The sequence below is a fragment of the Nomascus leucogenys genome, chromosome 11, assembly GCF_006542625.1.
Source record: "Nomascus leucogenys isolate Asia chromosome 11, Asia_NLE_v1, whole genome shotgun sequence".
NCBI lineage: Eukaryota > Metazoa > Chordata > Mammalia > Primates > Hylobatidae > Nomascus > Nomascus leucogenys.
Window position 1 is genome coordinate 55785656 of NC_044391.1, and position 16001 is coordinate 55801656.

A 16001-nucleotide genomic window follows, 5' to 3' on the forward strand; every position below is an offset into this window, starting at 1 on the left:
TTAGCCCTTATTCAAACTGGAGTCACTCTGGTTTGAATGCTTCCCACATATTGCCCCTTTCCCTTTTACAAGAGGACCCTTAATCCTAGGGGTTGCAGAAGGATGAAGGTCCATTTTCTGTAACTCTTTATGCTGAATAGGGGGAAGATGTTCCTGCCTAACTATTAGGGTCTCTTGTATTCAGGGTAGAGAGGAGCTGAGTCAGAAAGCATTGGTCCATTAAGCATCGTGACTCTGGTCGGTCTTCATTCCATCTTCACATTCAGATTCAACTGGCTCATGGCTTGTGCTGGGGGAACTTGGTCCATGGTTGGGATCCATGGGTCCCTCCAGTCTCCACTTCCATGGTCGTACACATCTTGAGGGCATCAACACGGTTCATTAATCTCCTGCAAAAACGCAAGCATACCCTCACCCCCACGTTAGTAAATCTACTGAAACAGAAGCAAAAACTTTTGTGGCTGTAGCCAGGAGGCATGCCATTGCTGAAGCATTTGTAACTCAGCTTCTGCCTCTTTGTTTAATTACCGTGGGGTAAAACTTACCATTGATAACGAGAAGCAGGCCCCTTCTAACAGAAGGCACAGAGAAAGCAAATCAAGGCTTTTCAAACCTTCAATTCAGACTGTACAGGTGGGTCCACTAGATGCTGTGGCTCATGATAGATCTTCAGATGTTTGGTGGGCACCCACATAGGTACCTGATTGTTACCTGGAGAGACACAAGCAAATCCTCTTCCCCATAAAATTATCTTTAGGAAGGGATTGGAGGAAGTAGATTCAGAGGTAAGGAGAATTTTGGGGCCTAATGGCTTCCTGATGTTTGATAGGTGTTCCCTCGGAAGTTAGGAATTCTCTTTCTCTCCATATTGCTGCATGGGCATGGAGGACTAGGTAAGCATACTTGGAGTCTGTATATATATATTTACCTTTTTTCCTTCTCCTAATTCTAGTGTATAATGGCCCTTGCTTTTTCTAGGATGTCTCTCCCTAACAAAAGAGAGGGGCTTTCAGGCATAATTAGAAAGGCATGTGAAAAGAGTAAAGTTCCCCAGTCACAACTTGTGGGTAGGAGAAGTATCTAGTGACTGCCTGTCCTAGGACCCCTCGGATGGTGACAGATCTGGAGGACAGTTGTCCGGGACAGGACAGTAAGACTGAGAAGGCCATGCCAGTGTCCAGGAGACAGTTAACCTCCTGGCCCTCAATGGTCAAGCATACCTGGGGCTCTGGGAGGGTGCTGGCATGGGCTGGCGCTTGCCCTGGCACCCTCAGTCCTGCTGCTGGATCATCTGGTTAGTGGCTTCTGACTCAGAGGACCTTCATCCCCTGGGGTAGTGGGCCTTCCAGTGATTCCCTTGACATAAGGGGCATGGATGACAGGGCGGCTTATTTCTATTTGGGCAATCTTTTTTGAAGTGTCCTTGTAGACCGCACTGGAAGCAAGCCCTATTAGGCATTCAATTTGCCCAGCCTTTCTCTCTTCCAGAGCCTCCAAAATCTGCTCGCCGTGATTAAAGCAGTGGCCTTTTTTTTTTTTTAATCCCATTTGTCCTGTTCCGCCTGCTCCTCCTGATCGCTGTTATAAAAAAACCGAGGTTGCCAAGTTCAATAGGGTTTCTAAATTTTGCTCTGGGCCTAAGGCGGACTTTTGAAGTTTTTTTCTAATGTCTGCAGCTGACTGAGTGATAAACTTATCCTTTAAGATTAGTTGAACTTCAGTAGGGTCCAGTGACAGAGAGGTATGCTTTCTCAATGCCTCTCTTAGTCTCTCCAGAAAGGCGGTACGATTTTCTTCCTTTCCCTGTGTTATAGTGGACATTATTGAAAAATTTATAGTCTTCTTCCTGGTTTTCCTTAATTCTTCTAGTATGCAAGTTAGCAAATGTCTGTGGCACCAATCTCCATGTTCTGATTTTGTGTCCCAATGAGGGTCTACACTGGGAACTGCCTGCTGGCCTGTGGGGAATCATTCTCTTTGCTCTGTTGTCATCCTATCATTGACCTGACTGAGATACCAGAGATCGCCAAACCCTTGGGCTGCAGTTATGGCGGCACTTCTCTCATTTGGGGTTAGTGTCTGATTTAGCAGTAACATTATATCTCTCCAAGTCAGATCAAAGGATTGTCCTAACCCTTGTAAAACATCAATATAGCCATCAGGGTTATCTGAGAATTTACCTAGGTCTATTTTAATTTGTTTCAAGTCTGAGAGGGAAAAAGGTACATACACTCTGATTGGGCTGAATTCTCCAGAATACATCTTAAGGGCATTTTTGCCTTCGGGGGCACATTTCCCATCTGAAAAAAAGAACATAGGGATGCCAGCACCCCTAGTCATTTTCTGATGAGCATTAGTCCTAGAGTGTCCTCTATGGTCCTAATGCTTATTCCTTTCCAGGGTATGTAACCACCCATGGACCTCTGCTTATCAGATTAGTTATGCTCACCGATGCAGCAGTCCTGCACCTGTTTCCTACCTTTCTTGACCACAAAGAAAGGGGTCTGGGCTTTTGGATTCTAGTGGTCCTTTACCAGCGTGCCCAACATTGCCTTTGCACTCAGGGGTGAGTTCTAGAGTTGGGCTGGGTTCCTATTTCATAACAACCCAGCTGCCCCATCAAGATGCATTCCCACAAGCAACAGTTCTTAGCAAATTCGTTTCAGAGAGGGTATAGGTAATGTTTTGATCAGGATTGAGATAAGAGTTTTTTGATTCTGTGAGCACTTTAAGGCTTGGCTGAGCGCAAACAGCTCACACGTTTGGGCAGACCAATTATTAGGCAATTTTCCTAACTCTGCTTCTATAAGAGTTTCCCTATCAATTACTGAATACATTTTTTTTCCCCTCAATCTCCCCGGAGGAACCATCTATCGCCCTGTCCTGAAGGGAGTTCCTCCTAGGTCTGGTCTGACCTTCATATGGTAATTAAGATTTAAATCACTCTTTAGGAAGCCTGCTGGGTTAAGGGAATTTTCAGTAGTTAATGTTAAATCACCTTTTTCTAACAGAATAGCCCCATACTTTAAGATTGAGTTAGTAAGCTACCTTTTTGCTTTTTTACTTAGGATAGCTCTGAACTGGTGAGGTGTGCTCACAATGAGGTTTCCTCTAAAGGTTATTTTTCTACTTTTTTCCTGCTAGCAAAGCAGTTGCTGCTACAGACTGAATGCATTTGGGCCATCCTCAGGTTACTGGGTTAAGGATTTTTGATACGAAGGCTACTGGTTGTCAGTGGTCTCAGTGCTTTCGGGCTACATCCTTGTTTTCACTGACAACAAGGTAGTATTGGAGTGTTGTAGGGTCACAGAGAAGACTTTCAATTATCAATTGTAAGTTTTAAATTTACCCTGGCTTTTAAAGGAATAGAGTACTCTGTTTTTTCTTTAACTACTTGTGTATCTCTCTCTTTCTCTTTCTTTCTCCTTTATAGATGGATTTTGGAAGCACAGCAGAAGGACGTTTGCTTATAGCCCCCATTTGCCACTATAGGAATATGCACCTCCCTTTAATTTACTCAATTCATTTTCATCCTGATCTATTTTGTTGTCATAGACACAGTTCCAGTTGTTAAAGTACTGGGTTATCAGTTCCAAGGCCCTGGCCAAGGAGCCAAGGCTTGGAGATTGTATTGCAGGGGGGTTAAGCTGGGTAGAAATTGGGGAGGAGAGCATCTTAAAAGGAAAGGTGGTCCAATAAGCTATATTCTGTTGCCATGCTTCAAGGTCTTCCTCGGCTCTAGCTTTTTGTATAGAATTTTGTTTAGCACCACCAATTGCTCCAGGTTTTAATTTTGCAACTACAGGAGTGGTAAGTTTTGTAGCTAATTCATTTTCTTGCCCATTAAGGGGAGAGACAGGAGGTGGCCTTTCACCTAATTCAGCAGGTGGAGCCAACGGGCTAGTAAAACACACTTTTTTCAGTTTCCCTTTCTTTTCTTTAATCTCCTCCATTTCCTGTTCCTCTCATTCAGAATCTGAAGTTAGTTTTTTTACAGTCGTCCTCCTCTTCCTTATCTGAATCTTCCTCATCATTTGTTTGAAATGGCTCAAGAGCTGCTTTTATTAGCACCCACATTGACCAAACCAAGACTGGAATTTTTGTTCCATCTTTATATGCTGTTTTTAAATCTCTGCCATTTCTCTCCCATTCATCCAACTCCATAGTCCCTTGTTCTGGGAACCATGGGCAAAACTGCTTTACCGCACTAAAGAGTGATAACACATTCTGAGTACTAACTTTCACTCCCCCTCTTCCTAATAAATGCCTTAAGAAATTTAAATAAGCAGAATGTCTGCTTTCACTTTGTCCCGTTGTTACCCTCATTCTTCCAAGTGCTCAGCTTTCCCACCGAGCTTCTTTTAGACATCCTCAGGTGTCCTTTGATGATGCATCCTCAGGTGTCCTTTGATGATGCATCCTCCGCTTTCACACGCTCTAGTGTTCCTTCACCAGGGCCTTTGTCACCCCACATTGGGCAGCCAGGAATGTTGGGGTGCTCAGCTCCAACACCAGGTCGTGGGGGTGACAAAGTCTGGCGTAGTCAAAGGATTGAGAAAAAAGACAGTTTGAGAGAGGAAAGTGGGACCAGGGGGCCATTGCAATTGTGGAGGCTGTGAAGGCCCCAAGCTCTGGGAGCCCACACTATTTATTGGTAATCCAACAAAGAAACAGGTGGTGAGAATGTGGGAGTCAAAAGGGCAGGCACATGATCTACAGCTGTGATGGTTTAGCACGTATAGGGAAAATGTTCTGCTACTTGAGATAATGGGAATACAATTGATCTAGGAGCCTAGGAGGGCTAGAAGCAAGGAGCCAGCAAGTCTACACACATTCCAGAGGACATTATGTCAGACATGCAAGCCCTGCCTCAGCTTTCTTCCCAACACTCAGCTTTTTCCCAACATGCAAATGCTTACTTCTTGATTTAATCATCTATATATAGCCAGAGTAGCAAGAGATTTACTTGATAACTCTTATTATTGATAATTTTAAGGACAAAAGTTTTCCCATGATTTTGTTTTTTTTCCTATGATGATTGAGCTCCATTAAATAAACACTACAACTTTTTCTTCAACTTTCATTCTTTTACTTGATCTTAGGAGATGGAACTGACATCTTGTATTAGTACACTTGGGAAAAAGGAAAAGAACATTTTTAGCTCAGATCCCCACTTTTCTCTGATGCAATGGGTATTTTTTGGCACTTTAATTTTTGACTTTTTAAAAAAATTTTATGTGTTGTGACCACCTGTCGAAACTTTGAATTTCTGAGCTGTTCTATTTTTTTTCTTCAAACAAAGAAGTGGAGTTTTGGAAAATTTCCTATTTACAACAAAAATAAAATTAATTATAAAGATAAATATAATTGTAAACACCTGTGCTTGATTAAAATGTCATTGTGTTTATGCCAATCACTTTTCTATTTCCCGGGAATTCCATTTTCCTATCCTCCTCTTGCAACTATAATACCTAGGGCATCTGTTTCCTAGGTTTTTAAAAAGCTTTACACTTGTGTTTTTTAAAAAATGTAGTCATATTGATATCTAATACACTGAAGTTTAATAAATTCAATGAATAAAGTTAATGATTTATAAATTATACACTATAATTAAAAAAAATTAGAATAACTATGAATGTCCTAAAGATAGACTATAACATTTTTAATAACTTGACCTGGGGCCCTGCCGTCTATGTCTCTTCTGCTCTCTAGTGTAGTTATCTGACCAACCTATGCATCTATACACATTTTCTCTCTATTCTGAGAGAGAAAACTGTCTCTTCATCTTTCATAAATACTCAGCAAACCCTTTCACTCCTCCTCATTCTGCATCATTTTCTTGTGAGACCTTGCCTCCAAAGGCAGTAAGGGTTAGTTTGGCCAATGGGATAAGGTAAGCCTCAGAAAATTTTGACTTAGGCCCTGTTTGCCCCTTATATTTAGAGTAATTTCCTTCCATAACCTTTTTTCACCTTGCTTGTTTGGCTTGACCACAGAGAACTGGGCATCATGTCCTTAACCTTCCTTTATTGTATGCATGGGGTTTCATTTTGCCACACTAACCCAAAAGCAGAATAAAAATAAACAAATAGCTTACTGGATTTTATGTACTGCTTTGTTTCTGTTAATGCTGTCTCAGGCAGATCATACAGTTAGCCTTCCAAAATGAAGAGGCCATAGAGGGTGTGCAGCTTAATTTTGAATTGCACAAACAGTGTGGTTGACTTTTTTCAGGGATGACTTGAGGTAAGATTTAAGGTTTGTAGAAATTAGTGGGCTGAATATAATCTTTTAAATGGCAAAACCATTTACAGTGAGTTCCCCGAAAATATTTGCAAACTATGCATTTGACAAAGGACTAGTATCCAGAACCTACAAGGAACTCCAACAAATCAGTAAGAAAAAAAATGAATAATCCTATCAAAAAATGGGCAAAGGACATGAATAGAAAATTCTCAAAAGAAGATATGCAAACTGCCAACAAACATATGAAAAAATGCTCAACATCACTAATTATCAGGGAAATGCAAATTAAAACCACAATGAGAGACCACCTTACCTGCAAGAATGGCCATAATTAAAAAGTCAAAAACAGGCCGGGTGCAGTGGCTCACACCTGTAATCCTAGTGCTTTGGGAGGCCGAGGCAGGTGGATCATGAAGTCAGAAGATTGAGACCATCCTCGCCAACATGGAGAAACCCCATCTCCATTAAAAATACAAAAATTAGCTGGGCATGGTGGTGCACGCCTGTAATTCCAGCTACTTGGGAGGCTGAGGCAGGAGAATTGCTTGAACCTGGAAGGCAGAGGCTGCAATGAGCCAAGATTGTGCCATTGGACTCCAGCCTGAGTGACAGAGTGAGACAACCTCCCAAAAAAAAAAAAGTCAAAAACAATAGATGTTGGTGTGCATGTGGTGAAAAGGGAACACATTTATGCTGTTGGTGGGAATGTAAACTAGTACAACCACTGCGGAAAACAATATAGAGATTCCTTAAAGAACTAAAAGTAGAATTACCATTCAATCCAGCAATCCCACTACTGTGTATCCACCCAAAGGAAAAGAAGTCATTGTATGAAGAAGACACATGCACACACCTGTTTATAGCAGCACAATTTGCAATTGCAAAGATATGGAACCAGCTTAAGTGCCCATCAGCCAATGAGTGGGTGAAGAAAATGTGGTATACATACCTCGTGAAATACTACTCAGCCATAAAAACAAACAAAATAAGGTCTTTTGCAGCAACTTGAATGGAGCTGGAAGCCATTATTCTAAGTGAAGTAACAGAAATGGAAAAGCAAATATCGTATCTTCTCACTTATAAGTGGGAGCTAAACTATGAGAACATGAAAAGATAAGATGATACCGTGGACTTTGGGGACTCAGGGAGAAAGGTGGGAGAGGTGTGAAGGATAAAATACTACATATTAGGTCCAGTGTACACTGCTTGGGGGGTAGGTACACCAAAATCTCAGAAATCACCATTAAGGAACTTATCCATGTAACCAAAAGCCACCTGTACCCCCAAAACTATTGAAATAACATTAGAAATTAAAAAAATAATAATAAAATGAGTTCTCCATTTATTATAAATAAATTACATTCCCACCAGCAGTGTAGATGTGTTCCCTTTTCACTACATACAAGCCAACCACTATTGTTTTTTGACTTTTGACAAAGGAGAAGGGATGGACTAACAATACTTTTAGATGACCAACAAATTTAAGAGTAACTTCCTAGATATATATCTGGTTAGATAAAGAGAATTTATCTACCAAGTAACCTATCTCTTATTATTTCTTCCCAAATGAAACACAATGGCAAGCCTTTAGCAGGATCAGAAGTGGCAATGGGAGCCTCACTGGATCAGGAGCACAGCAGACACCCTGCCAGATCTGGAGGGATGGAAGTCAGCGGCGGGTCTGCAATGGTGGCAAACAACAGTGGTGGACAGAGCGAAAGCTCAGCTCGAGCCGTAAGAAACACGGACCAGAAGAGTGCAGTTGCAAGATTTAATGGAGTGAAAACAGAGCTCCCATACAAAGGGAGGGGACCCAAAGAGGGTAGACGTTGCTAGCTCCAATGCCTGGGTTTATGTCCCGATCATTGTCCCTCTCGCTGTGCTCTCAGGCAATAGATGATTGGCTATGTTTTTTACCTCCTGTTTTTGCCTAATTCACATTTTAGTGAGCTCTCTTTACTATCTTATTGGTTGGGTATGAGCTAAGTTGCAAGCCCCGTGTTTAAAGGTGGAAGCGGTCACCTTCTCAGCTAGGCTTAGGGATTCTTAGTCGGCCTAGGAAATCCAGCTAGTCATATCTCTCATTTCCTTCTCCATAGGCAGTTTTAAAAAATGTTATGGCTTATTGCTCATTTGTTCCTTTTTTTTTTTCAAGATGGAGTCTTGCTCTGTCACCCAGGCTGGACTGGAGTGGTGTGATCTCGGCTCACTGCAACATCTGCCTCATGGGTTCAAGCGATTCTCCTGCCTCAGCCTCCCAAGTAGCTGGGATTACAGGTACACACCACCACACCCAGCTAATTTTTGTATTTTTAGTAGAGACCGGGTTTCACCATGTTGGCCAGGCTGGTCTTGAACTCCTGACCTCAAGTGATCTACCCGCCTCAGCCTCCCATAGTGCTGGGGTTATAGGCATGAGCCACCACAGGTGGCCTCATTTGTTACCTTTTAATCATAAATAATTTACATATTAATATTCCTCCTTCTTAGTAAAACATACAACTATTTTCCCTATTTTATTTAATCAATATATGTCCTGAGGACCATGCTACAACAGTGTATATCTCTCATCCCTTCTACAGCTGCAGTGTATAGCTATACTATAGTTTATTCAAATTCTTAAAGACATTTATCCAATTCTTAAGATATTGGAAATGAAAAATGCAGCCCTACTGTTGCAGACTGTCTGGTTGGTAAGAGAAATGGGGATTTCAGGAATCTCAGGTCTCAAAATATGCAGAGAACAACCTATTCCTGGATACAGGCTAAGTTTTTCATCAGTAATACAGCCCACTTCCCACAACTGTATTCTTTCTAAACTGCTGTAATAATTTATGGTTAAAACCAAAGTGTCCACACGTATAGGTTCTGTCCAATTTCCTATTACGGACTTCCTTTAAATAAATCTTGTTTGTTAAGTAAAATCAGTATAGAAGTTTAGCCTAGGAAATGACCCAAACCTAGCTATCTGAAGATAGAGTTATCCATTCAACACCATTGTAAAATGTCTGTATATGAGTAGATACCTATTGGGTAGAAACCAGTAATATGAATTAAATGTTGAATGTCTACAAGCACTTCCTGAAAGTGAAAGCTTATTTGGAAGACACTAGAGGAATTATACTGTAACCATATAACTTATACTTGTTTCTAAGGACAATAATATATTTGAATTGTTTTGAGCTGTTAATCTGTTAGTCTGGAACTGTCAACCTAGGATGAATGTCACCCATGCTCTGTCACCCAGGCTGGGTGGCATGTGCTTGGGTTCAGTGGTGCAATCTCAGCTCACTGCCACCTCTGCCTCCCAAGGTTCAAGTGATTCACCTGTCTCAGCCTCCTGAGTAGTTGGGATTACAGGCACATGCTGCCACGCCTGGCTGATTTTTTGTATTTTAGTGGACATGGGGTTTCACTGTGTTGCCCAGGCTGGTCTCAAACTCCTGATCTCAGGGGATCTGCCCATCTTGGCCTCCCACAGTACTAGGATTACAGGCATGAGCCACTGTGCCTGGCCTAAAAAGACTTCTTTTTGTGGGTATTTTAATGGTGTCTCTGATGGAAGTCTGGCTGCATTACCATCCAGGCCCTCTATGATAGTTATCTTTTATATTTCTTGTATAATACTGTGAATGAACTCTAGTTACACGAGTTATATTTTTTTATCTCTCTCTTCAAAAAGTGCATGAAAAATGAATGCTAATCTCTCTATTATAGAAAAGCAGAGTTTATAGCAATAAGAATCTAACGGTGTGATTATGTGTTGCAAATGTGGGATCACCTATCTGCATATAAAGAACACAATGGTTGAGTTATTATTCTTTAGAATCTTTTTTTTTATTATTATACTTTAGGTTTTAGGGTACAGGTGCACAATGAGCAGGTTTGTTACATATGTATCCATGTGCCATGTTGTTTTGCTGCACCCATTAACTCGTCATTTAGCATTAGGTATATCTCCTAATGCTGTCCCTCCCCCCTCCCCCCACCCCGCAACAGTCCCCGGAGTGTGATGTTCCCCTTCCTGTGTCCATGAGTTCTCATTGTTCAGTTCCCACCTATGAGTGGGAACATGCGGTGTTTGGTTTTCTGTCCTTGTGATTGTTTACTGAGAATGATGTTTTCCAGTTTCATCCATGTCCCTACAAAGGATATGAACTCATCATTTTTTATGGCTGCATAGTATTCCATGGTGTATATGTGCCACATTTTCTTAATCCAGTCTATCGTTGTTAGATATTTGGGTTGGTTCCAACTCTTTTCTATTGTGAATAGTGCCGCAATAAACATACATGTGCATGTGTCTTTATAGCAGCATGATTTATAATCCTTTGGGTATATACCCAGTAATGGGATGGCTGGGTCAAATGGTATTTCTAGTTCTAGATCCCTGAGGAATCGCCACACTGACTTCCACAATGGTTGAACTAGTTTACAGTCCCACCAACAGTGTAAAAGTGTTCCTATTTCTCCACATCCTCTCCAGCACCTGTTGTTTCCTGACTTTTTAATGATGGCCATTCTAACTGGTGTGAGATGGTATCTCATTGTGGTTTTGATTTGCATTTTTCTGATGGCCAGTGATGATGAGCATTTTTTCATGTGTTTTTTGGCTGCATAAATGTCTTCTTTTGAGAAGTATCTGTTCATGTCCTTCGCCCACTTTTTGATGGGGTTGTTTGTTTTTTTCTTGTAAATTTGTTTGAGTTCATTGTAGATTCTGGATATTAGCCCTTTGTCAGATGAGTAGGTTGCAAAAATTTTCTCCCATTCTGTAGGTTGCCTGTTCACTCTGATGGTAGTTTCTTTTGCTGTGCAGAAGCTCTTTAGTTTAATTAGATCCCATTTGTCTATTTTGGCTTTTGTTGCCATTGCTTTTGGTGTTTTAGACATGAAGTCCTTGCCCATGCCTGTGTCCTGAATGGTATTGCCTAGGTTTTCTTCTAGGGTTTTTATGGTTTTAGGTCTAACATGTAAGTCTTTAATCCATCTTGAATTAATTTTTGTATAAGGTGTAAGGAAGGGATCCAGTTTCAGCTTTCTACATATGGCTAGCCAGTTTTCCCAGCACCATTTATTAAATAGGGAATCCTTTCCCCGTTTCTTGTTTTTGTCAGGTTTGTCAAAGATCAGATAGTTGTAGATATGTGGCATTATTTCTGAGGGCTCTGTTCTGTTCCATTGATCTATGTCTCTGTTGTGGTACCAGTACCATGCTGTTTTGGTTACTGTAGCCTTAGATAATTTACAGATTCAATGCCATCCCCATCAAGCTACCAATGACTTTCTTCACAGAATTGGAAAAAACTACTTTAAAGTTCATATGGAACCAAAAAAGAGTCCGCATCACCAAGTCAATCCTAAGCCAAAAGAACAAAGCTGGAGGCATCACGCTACCTGACTTCAAACTATACTACAAGGTTATTCTTTAGAATCTAAGCACTTATTCCTGGTAATCATATTGATTACTTTCTAAAGAGTCTAAAATAATTCTAAATCAATTACCATAAAGAATACAAATATTTCAGACTGGTCTTCAAGCAATTCTATAATTTGTTTCTGGCTAGGTACATGTACATATCCGGTTTCTCAGTAACAATATAATATGCACCAATATCGATATTCCAAGGACTCTCTCACCTCTCTCATTTAAAAATTCCAAAATTCTGTAATTATTTTTCATATCAATCATGTTATAGCATAATGAATTTCTCAATATTTTATAATCATACAATCATCTTTATCAGGCTTCCATAGATAACTCTGAGTAAAATTTTCTCATCTGTTACTGAATTTAGTTTATACATCTTTTCAAACATTGATGATAATGTCATTTAGTTTTAATTCTTATAAATGCATCTGTCAGCTGTCAGCTATTATTGACCTGAAATCCTAAAGAAATAAAATTTTTTAAAATTTAAATCTGAACATAATCATAGATGTACTATATGTAAAAATAACAATAGAAATAATTGTTACTATGTATTGTTAGCTCATTATGTTACATGCTTTACAGATTGATTTCCGTTCTTATAGTAACTTACTTGAGATGTTATGCCTGGTTTACACATGAGAAAATATATGCTCAGAAGGCAGAGAAACCACAGACTTTCAATCATTTTTCTTCTCTAACATGAAAATGTTATTTCTAATAGGAAGTAATAAAATTAAGAAGCCATTTCTATCTTCTGTTTAACATTTTGAATTCATTTCAGTTTTCTTTGACTTTTTTTCTCAGCAAATCTTGTTCTTAGTCTCCCAGTTGAATATATGGCACAAAAATCTTAAAGAATTTTGTATCACTGATTAGAATTATAATTTTTCTGTTACTTAAAAATGTGGTCAATAAAATTTATAGTGCATTTTTACTATCATTAATTCTTATTTCAGCTTTTGAAATCATGGGCACACACACACTTATCTTGCTTGCATACTTTAGACATTTATTAATATGTTAAGTACAAGGAAGCAAAATTTTAACAGATAAAAATCATAATTTTAGATATACTAAAAATCTTTTGCTTTGTTCTGAAGCTTTTATTTTCTATAAAACTAAACTTTAAATAATTTTGTTCAGGTATAAAATAATTTGGATACATATCCTGTTTTAAACTAGTCTAAAATTTAAGAAGATTTACATACTACTTTTAGGTAATGATAGAAAGAAGCTTATTTTCCACTCACAGAAAATTAACGTATCTTAGGAATATACTATATATTCTCTATGTTTGACAAAACCTATATATGTATTTGTGTATGTGTCTATCCATCATCTGTCATTCTACAGAGAGAATATTATGGGATTCACAAATATGGAGATCTACTTAGCACTTACAACAAAAAAGTATATATTGATAATGGTCTAGGCTCCTTTATTAATAGATTAATTTCACGAATATACCTAATTAAAATGAGTAATGAAATTTTGTTTTTTGCTTTTCAAATGAATTCACTTACATTTTTAAAAAATTATATTGTATCTTTCACATATTTCCTACAACATCAGTAGCATAGTGAAGGGAATTTCTATAAGAATAAATTAAAATTATAAAACTACATGTTCTGTGTATAACAAATAGAATATCATATTGATATTTATAAAGCCATTCCAATGTATCTAGGTATAATTTTATTTCTTGAAGTAAACTAAAGAATAATTTTAGTTTTCAAAATATTCTTGAAGAGCTTGTAATTTTACAAAAATTGTTCAAAGGAGGGGGTGTCAGGAAGACACAAGAAAATTATTTTAAGTCAAATGAGAAATATATTAAATAAATATGCTTGCAAACTTTTAGGAAAAAGAAAATGATGCAGAAGACTGCAAGGAGGCCATTTTGATTGAAGAAGCTACTGAAAATTCATATTGTCCTTTCCTGTGCCTCTAATTCATCACAGCATACCATTTCGTGTGCTTGTGAAAAATACAGTCTTCCTTGCCACGTTAATGAAAGCTTGCTTGACTTGCTGATTTCTTAGGCTGTAAATAAAGGGGTTCATCATGGGGGCTACTGAGGTGTTTAGTATTGCCACTCCCTTGCTCAAGGACACTCTATCTTTTGCTGAGGGTTTAATGTACATAAAAATGCAGCTGCCATAAGAGATGGAGATAACAACCATGTGGGAAGAACATGTGGAAAAGGCCTTTGTCCTCTGACTTGTAGAAGGAATTCTCAAAATTGTTCTGATAATGTATATGTAGGACAGAAATATTAATGCCAAAGTGAACATTAGAGTAAACACAGCACAAGAAAATCCCATCACCTCTAAGAATTTTGTGTCTGAACAAGCAAGTTGCAGCAGAGGAAAATAATCACAGGTAAAATGGTCAATAATATTAGACCTACAGTAATCAAGCTTTAAGAGCAACATGAGTGCAGGGAATATGATTAAGAATGAAATCAGCCAAGAAGTAAAAACAAGCAGTGTGCAGACTCTTCGATTCATGATATTCAAGTAATGCAGAGGCTTGCAGATGGCCACATAGCGGTCATAGGACATGGCAGCCAGAAGGTAAAACTCTGTGACTCCCAAGAGAATGAAAAAAAATAACTGAACTATGCAATTATTAAAGGAAATGGTTTTATCTCCTGAAATAATGTTACCCAGAAACTTGGGTATACTGACGGTTGTGAATGAAATTTCTAATATGGAGAAATTTCTGAGGAAGAAATACATGGGGGTCTGCAGGTGGGAATCCAGCAGGGTGAGGGTGATAATGGTCAGGTTCCCAGTGATGCTGAGCACATAGGTGATGAGCAGGAAGACAAAGATTACAACCTGAAACTTTGGGTCATCTGTCAATCCCAGAAGAATAAACTCTGTTATTTCTGTATGGTTTCTCATTCTTCAGTTGCTTTCTTTTTTCCCCTGCCAGACCTATAAGAGAAAGTACAAAGAACAAACTTGAAGAGTTATCTATTAACAAATATCCAAGTACGGAGCTGGAGTTTGGTTGACATAGTATGCCATTTCTACTTCAAGGGGAAACTTAACACCACCCGATAATAACAGTGGTCCTTTAATTTCCACTCTTTTACAGGTGAAAACTCTTCACATAAGACAGGTTAAAAATTAAAGTTTGGTATCACAGTTGGAAGTGGTAGGGGAGGAATTTGAAACTAGACTTTTCTGACTCCACATAATATCTGTTATCTTTCAAAGACATGCCTACAAGTTTCCTCCCTAATCAGAACCACCTTTGTATCCTTGCACAAACCCCTATACAAGTTTCCTATTTATGTAAAAGTTTGATTACTCTGATAATTCTCAATATGGAGAAGATACTTGAAGTTTTTTTTTTTTTTTTTTTTTTTGAGGTGGAGTCTCACTCTGTCACCCAGGCTGGAGTGCACTGGTGCGATCTTGGCTCACTACAACCTCTGCCTCCTGGGTTCAAGCGATTCTTCTGCCTCAGCCTCCTGAGTAGCTGGGATTACAGGCATGTGCCACCACACCCGGCTAATGTTTGTATTTTTAGTAGAGACGGGGTTTCGCCATGTTGGCCAGGCTGGTCTCGAACTCCTGACCTCCAGTGATCCACCACCTTGGCCTCCCAGAGTGCTGGGATTACAGGCATGAGCCACTGCACCCAGCCTAGTTTTTAAAAAGTGAGTGCTTTGTCCTTAGCCATTGTGAAAGTTGATTATATGGATTGGGTTGGGTCATTTTGTCATACCCAACCAACACAGGGTCAAGATGCCAGGGGGGAAAAAGCACACAGGGCACATGGCATTGCTCTAAGAAAGTAATTCTGTGTAAGCCTGACTGCTGAAGTTGCCTGCTGTAACCTGAAATCTGTGTTATCTAATAGCTGCTGAAATCACCTGCTGTGATCCTATGGGTAGTTTTACTCATTGCCTTAACTTACCAACCAAAACTTGGCAGCTCCCCTAAACCTTTCCAGTGTCAATGAACTTTCTTGAAGAGCAATATATAACATTTCTCTTTTTTATACAGCTTCTAACCTTCTCTTCATTCTTTGGACATACTGAAAAACCACCTGGTCTGTGTGTATGCCTTGAATTGAAGTTTTTGGTTACCACCTAAGATGTTTTAAATTTTAGAGATATGTCTCTATATTTTATTTAACCTTAATGCCATCGATCAACTTTTGTGAATATTAAGATTTTCCAACTCCTATGTCCACTTTATTGAAAATCAGAAATACTTATGCCATTACCATGAACAACTTCAGATGTTTGGAATACAGAAGAGGAAGAAGTATAGAATAATGTAAGCTGGAAGAGCCCAAAGCT

At 39.1% G+C, this 16001-nt stretch overlaps 1 protein-coding gene across 1 annotated transcript; it reads right to left on the minus strand.

The window, feature by feature from the left end:
* Window positions 1-13570: 13570 nt before the first annotated feature.
* On the minus strand, window positions 13571-14622 carry LOC100601292 (olfactory receptor 6C1). Its single transcript, XM_003252859.3, has one exon. It carries the CDS (start codon window positions 14587-14589, stop codon window positions 13636-13638), a length of 954 nt encoding a protein of 317 aa, XP_003252907.2. The 5' UTR covers window positions 14590-14622; the 3' UTR covers window positions 13571-13635.
* Between the last annotated feature and the right edge of the window lie 1379 nt (window positions 14623-16001).